This window comes from Saccostrea cucullata, unplaced genomic scaffold (assembly GCF_032062105.1).
Source record: "Saccostrea cucullata isolate Sc308-1 unplaced genomic scaffold, CSIRO_AGI_Scuc_v1 ctg1483, whole genome shotgun sequence".
Taxonomy (NCBI): domain Eukaryota; kingdom Metazoa; phylum Mollusca; class Bivalvia; order Ostreida; family Ostreidae; genus Saccostrea; species Saccostrea cuccullata.
In genome coordinates this window covers 19,084-33,589 of record NW_026932763.1, presented here as the reverse complement: position 1 = coordinate 33,589, position 14,506 = coordinate 19,084, and the positions used below count along the sequence as shown (strand labels likewise).

General features: G+C 31.4%; 1 protein-coding gene across 6 annotated transcripts in view; it reads right to left on the bottom strand.

Moving 5' to 3' along the window:
* Nucleotides 1-14,506, bottom strand: part of LOC134236037 (receptor-type tyrosine-protein phosphatase epsilon-like) — a 43,255-nt gene that overhangs the window by 12,411 nt on the left and 16,338 nt on the right. For 2 of the 6 annotated variants that reach the window (XM_062718217.1, XM_062718221.1), the window contains exons 5-6: nt 850-987; nt 65-205 (exon numbers count right to left, since the gene is read on the bottom strand). In XM_062718217.1, the coding sequence (XP_062574201.1) occupies nt 65-205; nt 850-987 (279 nt within the window). Of the gene's footprint in view, nt 1-64; nt 206-849; nt 988-1,688; nt 1,818-2,616; nt 2,872-6,425; nt 6,660-9,937; nt 10,103-14,506 lie in introns of those variants that run through there. The other 4 variants (XM_062718218.1, XM_062718220.1, XM_062718222.1 and 1 more) reach the window with 4 other exon arrangements.

Below are 14,506 nucleotides of genomic sequence, written 5' to 3'. Positions count from 1 at the left end.
ATAAATTCATCAAAACGCTTGCGTTTGAGATTGAACCGTTTCAAATGTTCAATACACTTTATACCATCAGTGCAATGAATCCCCTCCCAGCCTGCCTGACATCCACCCTCACATTCTCCTGTTGTTCTGTTACATTTGTGGGGTACACCACAGTTTTCATTACAATTTTCCCGACAGTTATATCCATACTTTCTCTCTGAACACTCTATTATTAAGATATAGAGAACTTTATGATTACTATGTAGGTTTCTTATAGCATGAAGCAGATATCATTTCATCACTGAATCACAACACCTTGCTTCCGCTAAATTGACATTTTCATTTTATTACCCAGACATTATTTTGACAATTTGTCTGCTCTTTATATTCTTAAGAATTACTTTTTTACACGAGAATAATCTTTTTGTTCTTTGCATTATTTTGCATATATAAAGTTTTTTTGCAAATAAAAACTTATTTATATTACTATTTTTGAATTAATGATACAAGAAATTGATTTTACGGAATGCACCATTGTGAAAGTATCTCTTTGAATTGTGAATGAAAATTTTACTATCCTTATCTTGTTATATATATGTTGTTCTCAAAAGGTCTAAGTAAACAAAAACACCAAAGAGAATTATATATTGAAAATGGAAATTATTTTAAAAAGAGTACTATTGTATATGCACATTCTTAAAACACTGTACAGTTAATGCATAGGAAGGTAACATCATTTTTTAAGAGGAAGTTTTTATTAAGTAAACATTCAGTTTATTTAAATTGTTTAAAAACATTCTTTAAATATATTTAAAGATTTTTTTCTGACTGTAAAATACATTGTATATATATAAAAAAATATAGTATTACCAATATCACAATATGTCCCTTTATATCCAGCATCACAGCCTTCAGGACATGATCCATTGATGTGGTGACATTGTTTACATCCCAGACAGGCTCCACAGGTCTTACCACAATCTTGTCCATATCTCCTACCGTTACACTCTAATTAATGTAATGTGTATATATGTATGCAAAAGAACGTCAATAATTCAAACAATGAATGCTACTCTTTTTTCTGTTAATATAGAGAAATTAAGATTGCAGTTGTAACAATAAACGCATAACCAACGAAGACGGGTTGTGACTTTTTTCTTTAATGGATGCATTTTTTATTCTAATAATTACAAACAAATAAATGCATTTTACTGTTCACATGCATAGTTGTGAAAACAATCATGGCATGTTAAATACGATTTAGTAGAATAAATATCATGGAATTAGTGATACTTACATCATTGTATTTTTCATTTATGACAGGAACATTGTTTGAGAAATTTGTAAAGACGATATGCTACGCGGCTAATAAAGGACAATTATTTTCGTAAGATATATGTACAAGGAAAAAAAGTCAATGGATGTAAATATTAAATGGTTAAGGATATATAACTTTTTACCATTAATATTATCAGCTTTTTGTCTTTGCATTAGTGCTACTTAGCTACTCCAGAATAAACTCACTAAAGCGGGATTTTATACAGTCTTGGTTATGATTAATAAAAGATTAAAATAGGTGAAAACATGAGAGGAAGAGAATAAACATGATTTAAACGAAGACTCAAAATATATCCCCTTAAATGAATAACATTTTTTTGGTGCCTTGAAACTCCTTTAAAGTTGAGTTTAAATATTTATAATTTTCTTACCAGATAAACACTGATTTCCCTGGTACCCTGGTTTACACCAAGAACACACACCTGTCTCAATGTGACAATACCAACAGTTGGCAGGACAGGAGAGGGAACAGTCAGGCCCGTATAATCCAGCTTTACAACCTTTAAATAACATTTGTAATGACATTTGTAAGCGAAACAACACACAATATGAAGTTGAATTAAAATGACACAAATTAACAATCATATGGTAATTTCCATTCCTATGTCGATACGATATATCCTGGTGAGCTTGATATAAAAGATACCACGGTGTCTGTCACTTCTGTTTAATACTTGGATATTTTACTTGAAAAAGACGCTAATGGTAATCTAACAACCAAATTATATGATAAACGTGATGACTTTAACTTTTCCATCGTCAACTTCCCTAACTTATGCAGCAATATACCTTCATCACCTGCATACGGAGTATATATATCTCAGTTGATTTGATACACAAGAGCATGCTCTACGTACAGTGTAGAAATAATTTCTGAAACGAGGTAAATTATTGCCAAGCAAGTTGATGGAAACAAGAATATCAGCAGTCTCGTTTAAAGTCATCATTTCGTAAGTTTAATTGTCGATACACTGACCTTGTCAGCATATACAATTTATCATTGAGTCAAATGCTGACTGACGTTTTTCATACCAATTGTTAGTCCATTATTTATACACTGAATTAACGACGGATTTTTTCCATTATTTCCTGATCATGACAAAGAGCACACGGCGGGTGTGACCGGTCGGCAAGGGATGCTCACTCTTCCAGAGCTCCTGATCCCACCTCTGTTGTTTCGGGGGTCCGTGTTTGCTCTGCCCTTATTTTGTATTGTTTTATGGACTTTGAGATTGAATGCAGTTCGTTATCTCCATACCCTTCTACAAAAACATTTAGAAGGATCTGATGAATGCTTACCGTAGACTTCAACCTCACAGAGTTCATTATATGCGTAGTCAGAATAACCATCCGGGTATGTTACATCTCTCAGCCTCTCATTGTAGTAGATGACGTATTGTGCATGTACGGGACAGGTTATATTGACAATAGCTGGTATGGTAGAATTGGTATATTTTGTATCTTGGAAACAAAGGTGACCATCAAGTCGGCTTGTTGTGTTTGATAAATAAACATGAAACCCAAGAAATCGTGCTGTATAACCATTATCTTCATCTGAAATTTGAGAATATTTTATAATGAAAATTTTATAGAAAAAAAAATCATCGTGATGATGTTATTAAAACATTCTGATGTACACACAAATATTCTGAACTTGAGATTAAAAAGATGCTAGAATTTCTTATTGACAATATTTCGTTTTTTGGAAACCAAGTCTTCCATCAATCTATCAGAATTTCCATCGGTACCAATTGCGCTCCGTTATTAGCAGATTCATTATTATTATATTCATATATAGCAGAATTTGTGCAAAATCATATGCGTGAACAAAGGGAACACTAAATGGGGCCTTCATCTCGACATTTAGATACATCGACAACGATTTGTCAATTAACAATGATATTTTTCATACTTATTTCGATACGATATATGCTGGTGAGCTTGAGATTAAAGATACCACAGTGTCTGACACATCTGTTTCATATTTGGATATTTTACTTGAAAAAGGTGTAATGGTATTATAAAAACCAAGCTCTATGATAAACTTGATGACTTTAATTTTTCTATCGTCAACTTCCCTTGCTAATGCAGCAATATACATTCATCATCTGTATACGGAGTCTTAGTATCTCAGTTCAGTCGATACGCAAGAGCAATTACTAGGTATGAACAGTTTCTAAAACAAGGTATAATCTGACAAAGACTTTGAGGAAACAAGAATTTCACCTGTCTTGTTTAAAGTCATCATTTCGTAAGTTCTAGGGTCGAAAGAACGACCTTGTCAGCAAATACAATTTATCAATGAGTCAAATATAATGCTGACTGACGTTTTTCATACCAATTGTTAGTCTTTTATTTACACACTGAATAGACGATAGACGTTTCCGTTATTTCCAGATCGTGATAAGGTGCATATGGCGGGTGTGACCGGTCATCAGGGAATGCTTACTCCTCCATGGCAACTGATCAACATCTGATATTTTGGAGGTCTGTGTTTGCTCTGCTTATGTCTTGTATTCTTTTATGGATTTTCATATCTTGAATACTGTTCGTTATCTCAAAATATTTCATTTAAAAGGTCACTGGACGGGTTTTTTAAAAAATTGATAAGCCTTTATGTGAAGCAAGTTATGAGCAAAATATAAAATGCATTCACGTTGTAGTTTTTATGTAACAAGATGTGACAACCAAAATTTTCATAATAAAATGTATGTAGTCGAACAACATTTGTTAGACTTTTTGAATGTCATGGCATGCAGTGAATACGATAAGACTCGATATAGTTGATGTCTGATATTAATTAAAATTCTCGACGGTACAATAACAAAACCAATAATCTGTTCGAATAAGAAAATGAAAGTAGTCATAACGCTTTTCAATTTGTTATCGGTTAAAAAATCATACCAAGTATAACATTCACAAATACCATTTCTAAATTTCATCTGGTACACAAAATTATTTTACATAAAATGAAATGACTCATAGATACTTATATTTCTCAAAACTTTTTTTTTCATATGTGTTGTAAGCTTGTGCTATTAAACATGAAGTCACTCCGTGATATATCAAAATGATAAATCTGTACTCTTCACATTGCGTCTTTCAAACAATAGTATCGAATTTTTAGTTTTTTTTTTTTTTTTTTTTTTTTTTTTGCTTGTTGTTCATTATCCCTCTTAAGAAGTTTTCACTCTTTTGTATTTAAATCTCTTTATTTTTATATCTGAGACAATTAAATCAAGCTTATTTAGATTTTTTTTATTGCGAAAGATTTAAAATCTTATCAGACGTTTTTAAAGAATATATTTATTCAGTTCTGATTATACACATAATTAATATTTTTTTCAAAAAAAAACTTGATGAGACAATTATAAAATCAATAGAAGAGAGAACAAATCTTAATAGGATTCCTTTTGTTTCAAAGAAAGCCACAAACAAGTGATACTTATACATGTTAATTTGTATATAAACGAATGCAAAGTATGATGTCCGTATGATAAAGAATAAATAAATATACATGAACTGACGAAGAACATTTTTGCTTTACTCAGATAAAAAAAAACATTCATCTAAAATACGAAGACATGTCGTTGTTTTACGAAAACTATGTGTGAAATGAAAATCATTACATCCGGTAAGACTAAATCTAAAACCTGTCAAACAAACCCAGAAAATTCCGGACTCTTGAAAACTCGACCTCTTGATCTCTCGAAGTTTTTCCTCAGTCCTGCGGACTTCGAGGTTTCGAGAGTTACCTGTGTACTGATATTGTCGATCATTCATTTTTTGTAGCTGATGAGTCCCCCTTAAGGTCAGACGAGACGTTCCTCAAAATCTGTTTTGTATATCTTCGTAATGTATGAAAAATATTCAAAATTTTAATAATATTCTGATTTCTAAACCAGTTTCTAAACGTTTTTAAAAAATCCAAACACTTAAACATTTGAAATTGGAAAATTATTTTTCTTCCCCAAAGGATTATATAAGAAAAACTACCCCTGGTATCTTGTAGAAATGCCTGGTAAGGTACCTCGATTTTTTGTGAGTAAACATGTTTAAGTAGCAATACTTCAATGACAAAATCCTAGAAAAAATTATCTATTATTAAGGAACGTCTCGTCTGTCCTTAACTTCAAACTTTAAGGCTAAATCAAGGTACCGGTGATTTTCACCTTTCATTGTATTAAAAATTATGCCTGCCCAGATAATTACGAGTGCTACCGTATATACTCGCCTATAAGTCGGTCCGCCTATAAGTCGGTTGTATTTTTGACGTAATTTTGGAGAGATTTGGCATTAACCCGCTTACAAATCGGATCAATTTTTCGTCATAAATGAGTGACAATATCAAGTAAATCCATTGACGTTTTAACTGGTTACAATAAATGTTTTTAAATGACATCAATATTTGATCTTAAACCATTAAACAAATGGTTATGCTCACATAAGATACAAATAAAAATATCAAAATATTTAAATAATTGTTTTTATGTATAATCCAAGAATACATAAATTATCATGTACCGGTAAGACATTAAGACATTTACTTCGATAATCGTCGGAAATGCATATACAATACTACGTTTCAGTGTCCAGAAAAATACCAATCTCTTTATGACTCGCCTATAAATCGGACATAGTGTTTAAGACAAAAATTTTACTCCCAAAATACCGACTTATAGGCGAGTATATACGGTAATTCATGAAATTATTAAAACATATATGTTTTACATTGATAGAATCGTCAGTTAATTAAATATCACTTTACATAAAACATATTGTATGAAATGTTTATTATTTGAAATTGAACAAATTTCAAGGTATTGCAATTTAATGCATTACATGTCAAAGTAATTAACCCCCTTCTCTGGCATTATTGGTTTCAAACTATATTCTGGCACATTTTTCTTCACATATTGATAAACTGCCAGCGAGTAAATAAAAATGGTGAACATATTCTAGTTTTAATGAATAAATTCTTTTCAAAGCTATGACAGGCACTAACATTTTTTTAATACCACATAAATATTTAAGTATTCTAAATTGTTGCAGGAAAAAAAAATAAAATCTTCAGGATAAGTAAATAAATGTTTCGTAAATTATCTTACCCCAAACAACATTATCAGTTCGGTAATAAATCCGTATATCATGAATACTGAAGACCGATTCCAAGTTTACCCACCAGGTGGCAGTTCTGTATCTGTCAGCTGATATAACACACTGTCCTATCCAAGCCCTTAGGTCAGTCTTCCGCCCATCTACAGCGTTACTAGAATCAAATCTCCAATCTGACGAAATGTAAGGATATGCCTGCCATGTTTGTTTATCAAACGCCACATTAACTGAAATTGATGCAAAAAAATTAGATGGTATAGTTTAATTTTTTTTTACACACAGGCTTAACTTTAAAAAAAAAATTCAAATGGTAAAAAACAACTCTTCATCCTGTTTTCTGTTGTGAATAAGACTTAAAATTTAATATTATTTTCTTATTTATTTGATTTTTATTTTTACGTTAAGATGAAAAATTAGATATTGATTTTTCTATTCGCCATATCATTTTTTTGATTCCATACGCAAAGAGCCTACCTATGAACAATTTCTAAAACGAGGTAAATTATTGACAATCAAGTTGATGAAACATGAATATCAGCAGTTTCGTTTAAAGTCATCATTTAGTAAGTTCTATGGTCGATACGATGCACTTGTCAGCAAGTACAATTTATCCTTGATTCAAATGCTGACGGAATTTTTTATTATTATTTTTAGTCTATTATTTATACACTGAATTGACGACGGATTTTTCCGTTATTTCCTGATCATGACAAGGACCACACGTCGGGCGTGACAGGTCAGCAAGGGATGTTACTCCTCCATGGCACCTTATCCCACGTCTGATGTTTCGGAAGTCCATGTTTGCTCTGCTCCTATTTTGTATTGTTTATGGACTTTGAGATTGAATACTGTTAGCTATCTCCATATCCTTTTCATATCCTGATCAGATATAATATTCATTTCTAAAAATGTACATATAAGCAAGGTTTCATGCTTCAAACTTCTTCTTTCCTTTATGAATGAGATGCTATAGTTATTGAAAAAATCAATGTTGGGAAAACCTTTTAAGAAATGTTAAATTTGAGCAGAGGGCTATTTCACCTTAATTTTTGAATATCATTGAAGTAAACATGTTCTCTTTTCGACGGAATATTCTCTGATTCTTTGTTTAAAATGTATGACCAAATTTTTAAATTTGGCAGGCAAAGTTCCGGCCAGTGAATAAATTCAATTGTCATAATATGATGTAGACAAGTACTCTTTATACAAAAAGAAGTAAATTAAATAATTCGTATAAACAAACTGATGCCATGTCAGCAAATTATAACCAGTAAATAAATTAGTGATAAACTCAATTGGAGGCTTCAAGGACGCAGGAAACAACAAACCCCAACCCATCTTCATAAAGGAAATTAACAACTATACTCTATGACATACCAGATGACTCAAACTTTTCCGCCGTCATTTTTTCTTAATTATATGCTTATAACTTTATGATATGAGTACATGTATATCTCCAATCTTGTTCTATATACTCAAGAGACTGACAGATAAGTAATATTAATGTTACATAATTTCAATTAACACATTTACAATTGGCATCTCGGAAATGTCATGGTCGTTTATATGACATCGTTAGTAAATATAACCTTTCAATTGGTCGTATTTTTCTTGATGGGCTTCATACTTAGTGTCGGTTTTGTAGTTTTTTTTTTATTTTTAATGAATATAACCTCGGACGTTTTTTTTAATTTAATTTTTTTATTTTTGAGGCATTTTTAAACTTGTTTGTTATAATCAAATACGGAGGGCACGGACAGTTCTCGAGTTCAAGCGTCCAAGGAAACAGTTGGAATAAAGAACAGGGGAAATATCAGAAATGGGATCATACGAAGGTTGTCCGTAAAGTTCGTGGACAAACTAAAAATTAGATAAATGTGGGGTCATTGATATTTATTATTAGCATATTTCTAATCTTTTACTAAATGTGAATTGAAAAATGTAAAATTTTATTCAATTTCAAATGTTTAAATACAATGATGGCTTCGTTACATGTATTAGACTTGAAATGGAGACCCAGAGCACCTCAAAATTTTAATTAAAAAATTATTGATAACATCATAAATTTCATTTGTATTTTATTAAATTCTCCGGAAATCTGGATATCTTTTACATTGTGAGGTTGACAGAAGTTATCACGTCAAACATGCAAAATTTGAACGTTTAAAGTTTCAAATGTCTGAGCAATCAAAGGTAGAACATATTAAGACAGGATCGGAATTGTTCAAAAAAGGGAAGTTTTCAGAATAGGTGGAGCAGTGATAAAATTCTTCGTAAATATCGGAAAAACACCTAAAGAGACCAATACATTTAATACACCATCGGTGAAATATAGTAAAAGAAGATGTTCATTAGTATTTTAGTGACATATATTTTTGGACGAAAGGAACAGTTTATATAGGATGAAATGCGAAGAGGAAGATCATTATTCCAAGATTGCATAGCTGTAACAAATGATTCTCGTAACGTGACTTTGTCATATTTCCATATATAAGATATTAATCGTTCTTACATGGTCAAGGTTGAATGATTGCATTATATGAAACAGGTATTGTTAAATATTATTTTACGTTTGAAACTCGAACATTTTGTGCACATTTTTATGACTGGTTAAAGCGACATAAGTTCGTTTTAGTTATCCGGGAATAAGCGTGTGGTTTATTTTTTTTGTATCAGAAAAAATATTACTCTTTGAGCTTTGTTTTTGTTGAAAACTTGCATTTTAATGTAATGAAACATGAATTTAATTAAAATGATAGTTTCAGATATTTTATCAGTGTTTGTCAGTAATTATCAATGTTGTCCACGACCTTTACGGACAACCCTCGTATGCCTTGGAGGAGTGAGCATCCCCTGTTGACTAGTCACACCAACTTTTGTCCTTGTCATAATTGCAAAAAATCCATACACAATTCAGCGTATAATTTAAATAGTAACCTAAAAATTAGTATTTACAAATTGAGTAGTTTCCGAGAGCGATAGAGAGAGGAAAGTGAATGAGTAAGGCATTATATCTCACTTATAATGAAGCAGTAATACATGAACGACATCCGTAATTGAAATTTAAAACAAACGCCTTGTATGAATATGAATTACTACTTAGTTTTGAATATATACGTACTAAAAACAGATACTTAATTAACTACAAATATCTTGATTTTGTCAACAATAGAAAATTTAATTTATCATTTTTGGGGAATGTGATCACACGGATGGATTCAGAGAGAGCCCAGGTCCCTCTTTTGTTATCAAAATATACATAAGTTTTCAAAAATCAGATTTGGGGGTGACTGTGTGTCTTCAGCCCGACCTTAAACTCATCGACCCCGTTTCAAGATTCCTGGATCCGCCATTGGAACAAAACAAATATCATGTACCAATCATACCTTGCGTTATCAATTTGAATATACATCATAAATATTTAAAGCTTAAATTTATTTAACATGTATAACCTCTTTTCAAGAGAAAATGAAGTGTTTTAAAATAATGGAAAATTTCAACTTACCGTAACCATACGCATAACTAATTATCAATGCTAAATAAAATATTGCCATTGAAACAAACTGACGAACTATCACAAGGATGACTAGTTACAGTGTACATGTACGTTGTCAATCTTATAATCAAGTAAAAAGTAAATCTTCCAGGAAGTTTATCTACGTCACTTGGCCTTAAAGATCATTGACCATAACTAAGTGGGAAAGAAACTTTTTACTTGTAAAAAAAAATAACACATTAGCAAAAAATAATCCTTCAATTGAAAACGAAGATATTAATAAATTGTTCATGAGGAAGGTAAAAGGGTTAGTCCCTGTGAAAGAAAACTTCCTTATTAGCTAAATATCTGAAAAGGTTAACAAGAGGTAAATTGTATTCATATTTCAGGACAATATAATATCAACAGAAAAAAATTTAAATACTTCATGAAATGTACATAGAGTATCAAAAAGATACAAGCAGTTTAAAAAGGCGTCACTCTTTTGCGTCTAAAAGGGACACATATTTGGAGATTACATTCGGTGTCCATAGATTATCCACAGGGATTTTGAATGCACGCAATATGTGTAATCTTCGGATTCTTTGTTTTTTGATACAAAACCGATATTGCATACCAAAAAATTGAAAGAATGTAAAGTTTCTATTAGAGATTTTGACGATTCCTTTTCTGATCCTATGTGTAAGTTTTCAAAATATATGTATTCTGTAAGAACTGTGCGTAGGTCGTGGAATATTTTTATTACTACTCAGTAAATATTCCTAAGCTATAGCTGTAAATCTTAATGAACAGAGATTCTATATCAAAGATTAAGCTTGTCGAAATTTGAAGTGTAAATCTTCTAATGTTGTCCACGAAAGGAAATTCACTTTGTGTAAGCTTTTGTTGAAACCAAATATTCACTAAAAGAAAAGTTAGCAAATCATAGATTTCAAATGAACAGTTGGGACCAGCAGCTTCTACATGTATTTGTGCATTTTATAAACATAATATAGGCATCAAAAATTGGGGTTTTCCTTTTTTTGTTCATTAAGCATTAATTTTATCGGTACACCACTATACGCGACTTTACGTTGCGTATACGTATCTTTATACGGACACCTAAATACAGGTATTTTGGTACATATTATTTTGTCCAGAAATTATTCATTTATTTGTTCAATCTTTAAAATTACAATTACAGAAAGTTTTTTTAAAAAATTGTAAAAGATGAAAAGAACAGTATACTAGTAAGTTACCATTCAAACATAAATAATTTAATTTTGCTTGTATTCTTGCCTCTCATTGGTTGATTTCCAAAAAGGAACGCATAACATTTTGTATAATCTGGTTTGGTATGGGGACACACCCCCTTGACAACCAGCATAATCATCTGTATCCATCAATCCCCTCATTTCCAGTCCTTGGGATTCATGGAAAATTCCAGATTTAATGAATGTACCTTTAATTTCAAACAGTTACTCGATCTTACCTCAATGCATGTAAACAAGCATCATGGCTGCTAGATCTATGTATCAGTTTTTACCTCCCCTCGCTTCCCATCACTTCCGTTACTACGGTTGTATTATTGCGCGGTAGATTTGAACTCATAAAAACAACACAATTTTACATCCCAAGTTGAATAATTATTTTAAAATTAAATTATAAGGAATGACTCTAATTCTTGGCCAAATTATCGAGTATAATATGGTTTGGGTCAGTTTACGCTTTTTTATAATCCGCTTCGCGGATTATAAAGCGTAAACTGACCCAAACCATATTATACTCGATAATTTGGCCAAGAATTAGAGTCATTCCTTAATTAATTTCATGTACAGAAAAAATTCAAAAATGTGAAATTTTATTTTTCTAGCATACTTTTAGGAAAAATAATGACTAATTCATTTAAAATCATTGTAAAATCATTGTAAATTCATTGTAAAAATATCATGATATTTTCGTTATAATTTTGGGGGAAATCGTGAGATATCGTGATACGATTTTTTTTTTGTCAATATCCATCACTACCTGCAATTAGCGCTCCCCCCTCCCTTCTTTCCATTTGTTTCTGACGCCTATGCTTTTATAAAGAAAATGATAACTAATCACAACACTTTATTTAAAAGTTTAATACATTTTTACTCTGGTCGTTCACACCATTGGCGACCTTTAATAACTGCGATTTTTTTTTTAAATGATAAGTTCACACAATAAAAATAAAACTATTTAAACTTGGATTTTCATAACATATTTTGGTATACAATAATTATATTTTGAAATATTCATTTTGAAAAAACTCCATTGTCCACGAATTTTTTGGACAACCCTCGTATTTACACGAAAAGCAGCTGTTTATCATTTCAGTAAATGGCCTTTAATTTATCATGGCCATGGGGGTCTGAATGTTTGTAAAAGTATTCAGTAGACGTACATTTTATCAGAATTAAAATGGGTCAAATTTGATGATTTTATTTTGTTTTTAAGTTCGTCGAAGTTTCTAAGTATCCTACAATGTTTTACACAACTTCATAGTTAACGAAAATACATGCAATATTAACTGAACTCCTGAAATTTTTCCTTCACAGTCTTAAGAATTTTAGCTCAGCAAATCCAACATTATAATATTACACAATTATATAGTCAATCAATAGACCTTATATAATATATACAAACAGAATTGGTTCATAATGCTACAAATTCATGGGATTAGAAGTTGTATTCTCCTGAGAGTCAGTTTGTATATTTGCAAAAAAGGAGTGTTAACCCCCCCCCCCCTTTGGTTCCTACGCCTATAAAAATGAGTCAAAGTTTGATAAAAAAAGAGAAAATATCACAAATATAGCGGTTTTAATAATTTTCTGATACCTTTAGTATCGGTTACTATTATTCAAGGCTAATTCACTCTGAATTAGCTGCTTTTATAGAAGAAAGTGCATAAATATTTTACCTAAATCACAGTACTTAATCCTAGTGATTATCGTTCTTCTCAAATGTTTTAGTTGATTATTCCCCCTTTTAATAAAAACACCTGAGGGCGCTTTGGTTGCAACCTCCTTTTTCAATATTCCAGCATCATCTTGGGTGGGTAAAAATTTTCCAGCCTGTTATTGTGTATTATCAATTTGAAACAGTCATTGAAATTATTAACTGATTTGGAGAAGGCATTTTTAAAAGTGATCGATATTTTCAGCTTTTATGCTCGGATTAGGTATAGTTAGCCTATTGTCCCCGATGTTAATGGATTTCCTGAGGGGGGGGGGGGGGGGGGGGTAGCGTGGACATTATGTAAAGCTTGTAAGATGGGGTCTTAGTTATAAATAGAAGGTCTAGTTAGATAAAAATGTATTTAAAATACATAATTAAATGGTTGGGGGGGGATCGTCGCCAAGCCTTCCAGCACGATAGATTCAATATTAAGATCGAAGACTCTCGAAATTACATGTCGATACGGATAGCTATGATCGATATATTAAAACTAAGATCGATTGCAATTACTAGATTGATTTAATAATTAATGTTTTAACACGGTTTTTCTATAGTACTATACCCCTAAATTATCCTAGCATTTGCTGAGTGATCTGACAAGTGATTGTTTTCCGGATTTGGTTTTTTAGATTAGTTTGAATATTCAACTTCCAGTTAAGAAAAAACACTTTATGTTTATTTTCAGTTTTAGTCCACTAATTGACTAAATATTTTATTACCTGTGAATCGATTTCATAAAAGGTAAGCGGGATCAAGCACAACAAAGATATTTCTGTCCGTTAAGTCAATATCAGAATTGAAACTTTATAAATTTAGTTTAATTTAAAATTGCTCATATCCTCTATGTTTTGCTCGTCGTTGAACAACAATTCAGGGGTTCCATTTTTAATGGTAAAATTCAGGAAATAAAATATAATTAATGCAATCAAAGCAAGTTATTTATTGTTAAAATGTTTTAATATAGTCAAGACTTCTTGTAAAGCAGTCTGACATGGGAAATTTAAATTCACTTGTTATTTACCTGTTGTTAATTTTATAAAACACAAATAGGTTATCACTTAAATTACCATAATTGACTGTTACACCGAAACTTTCTGTTTTTAAATAAAAACGCCCAAAGTTTCCAACAAAGTTTATTTGTATTCACATGTAACACTTTACACACAGGACCCGACTGAGTAACTAATTGAACACACAAATTCTACGCTAAATATTAAGAACTGCCAAATTAACCCGTAAATTGTGAACACTATGAATTCTGCATTTTCTCATGGCCAGCACTTGGGACATTCAATCCCCCTGAGGCTCGGGTGATAAAAGTCAGCAATGCTGATACAAGAGCTAAATTTCCCAGCCAAATCTTAATGAGCGGTCACGCCCTTATCACATAAACAGATCACTGCAGTCTGTAGCTTAGAGCAATTAGTACAAATCAACAGGATTAAGATAATATAAATCAAGTATTAATTATACAAACAATTTCACACAAAATTTCACTTTAACATTGACATTTGACATGGTTTTCAACAGTGTTTGAAATAACCGTGCACCTGACCGCCCGAGATGCACAAATTTATACGTATTGACGCCCAGCTAGACGAGTAAACTAAAAAA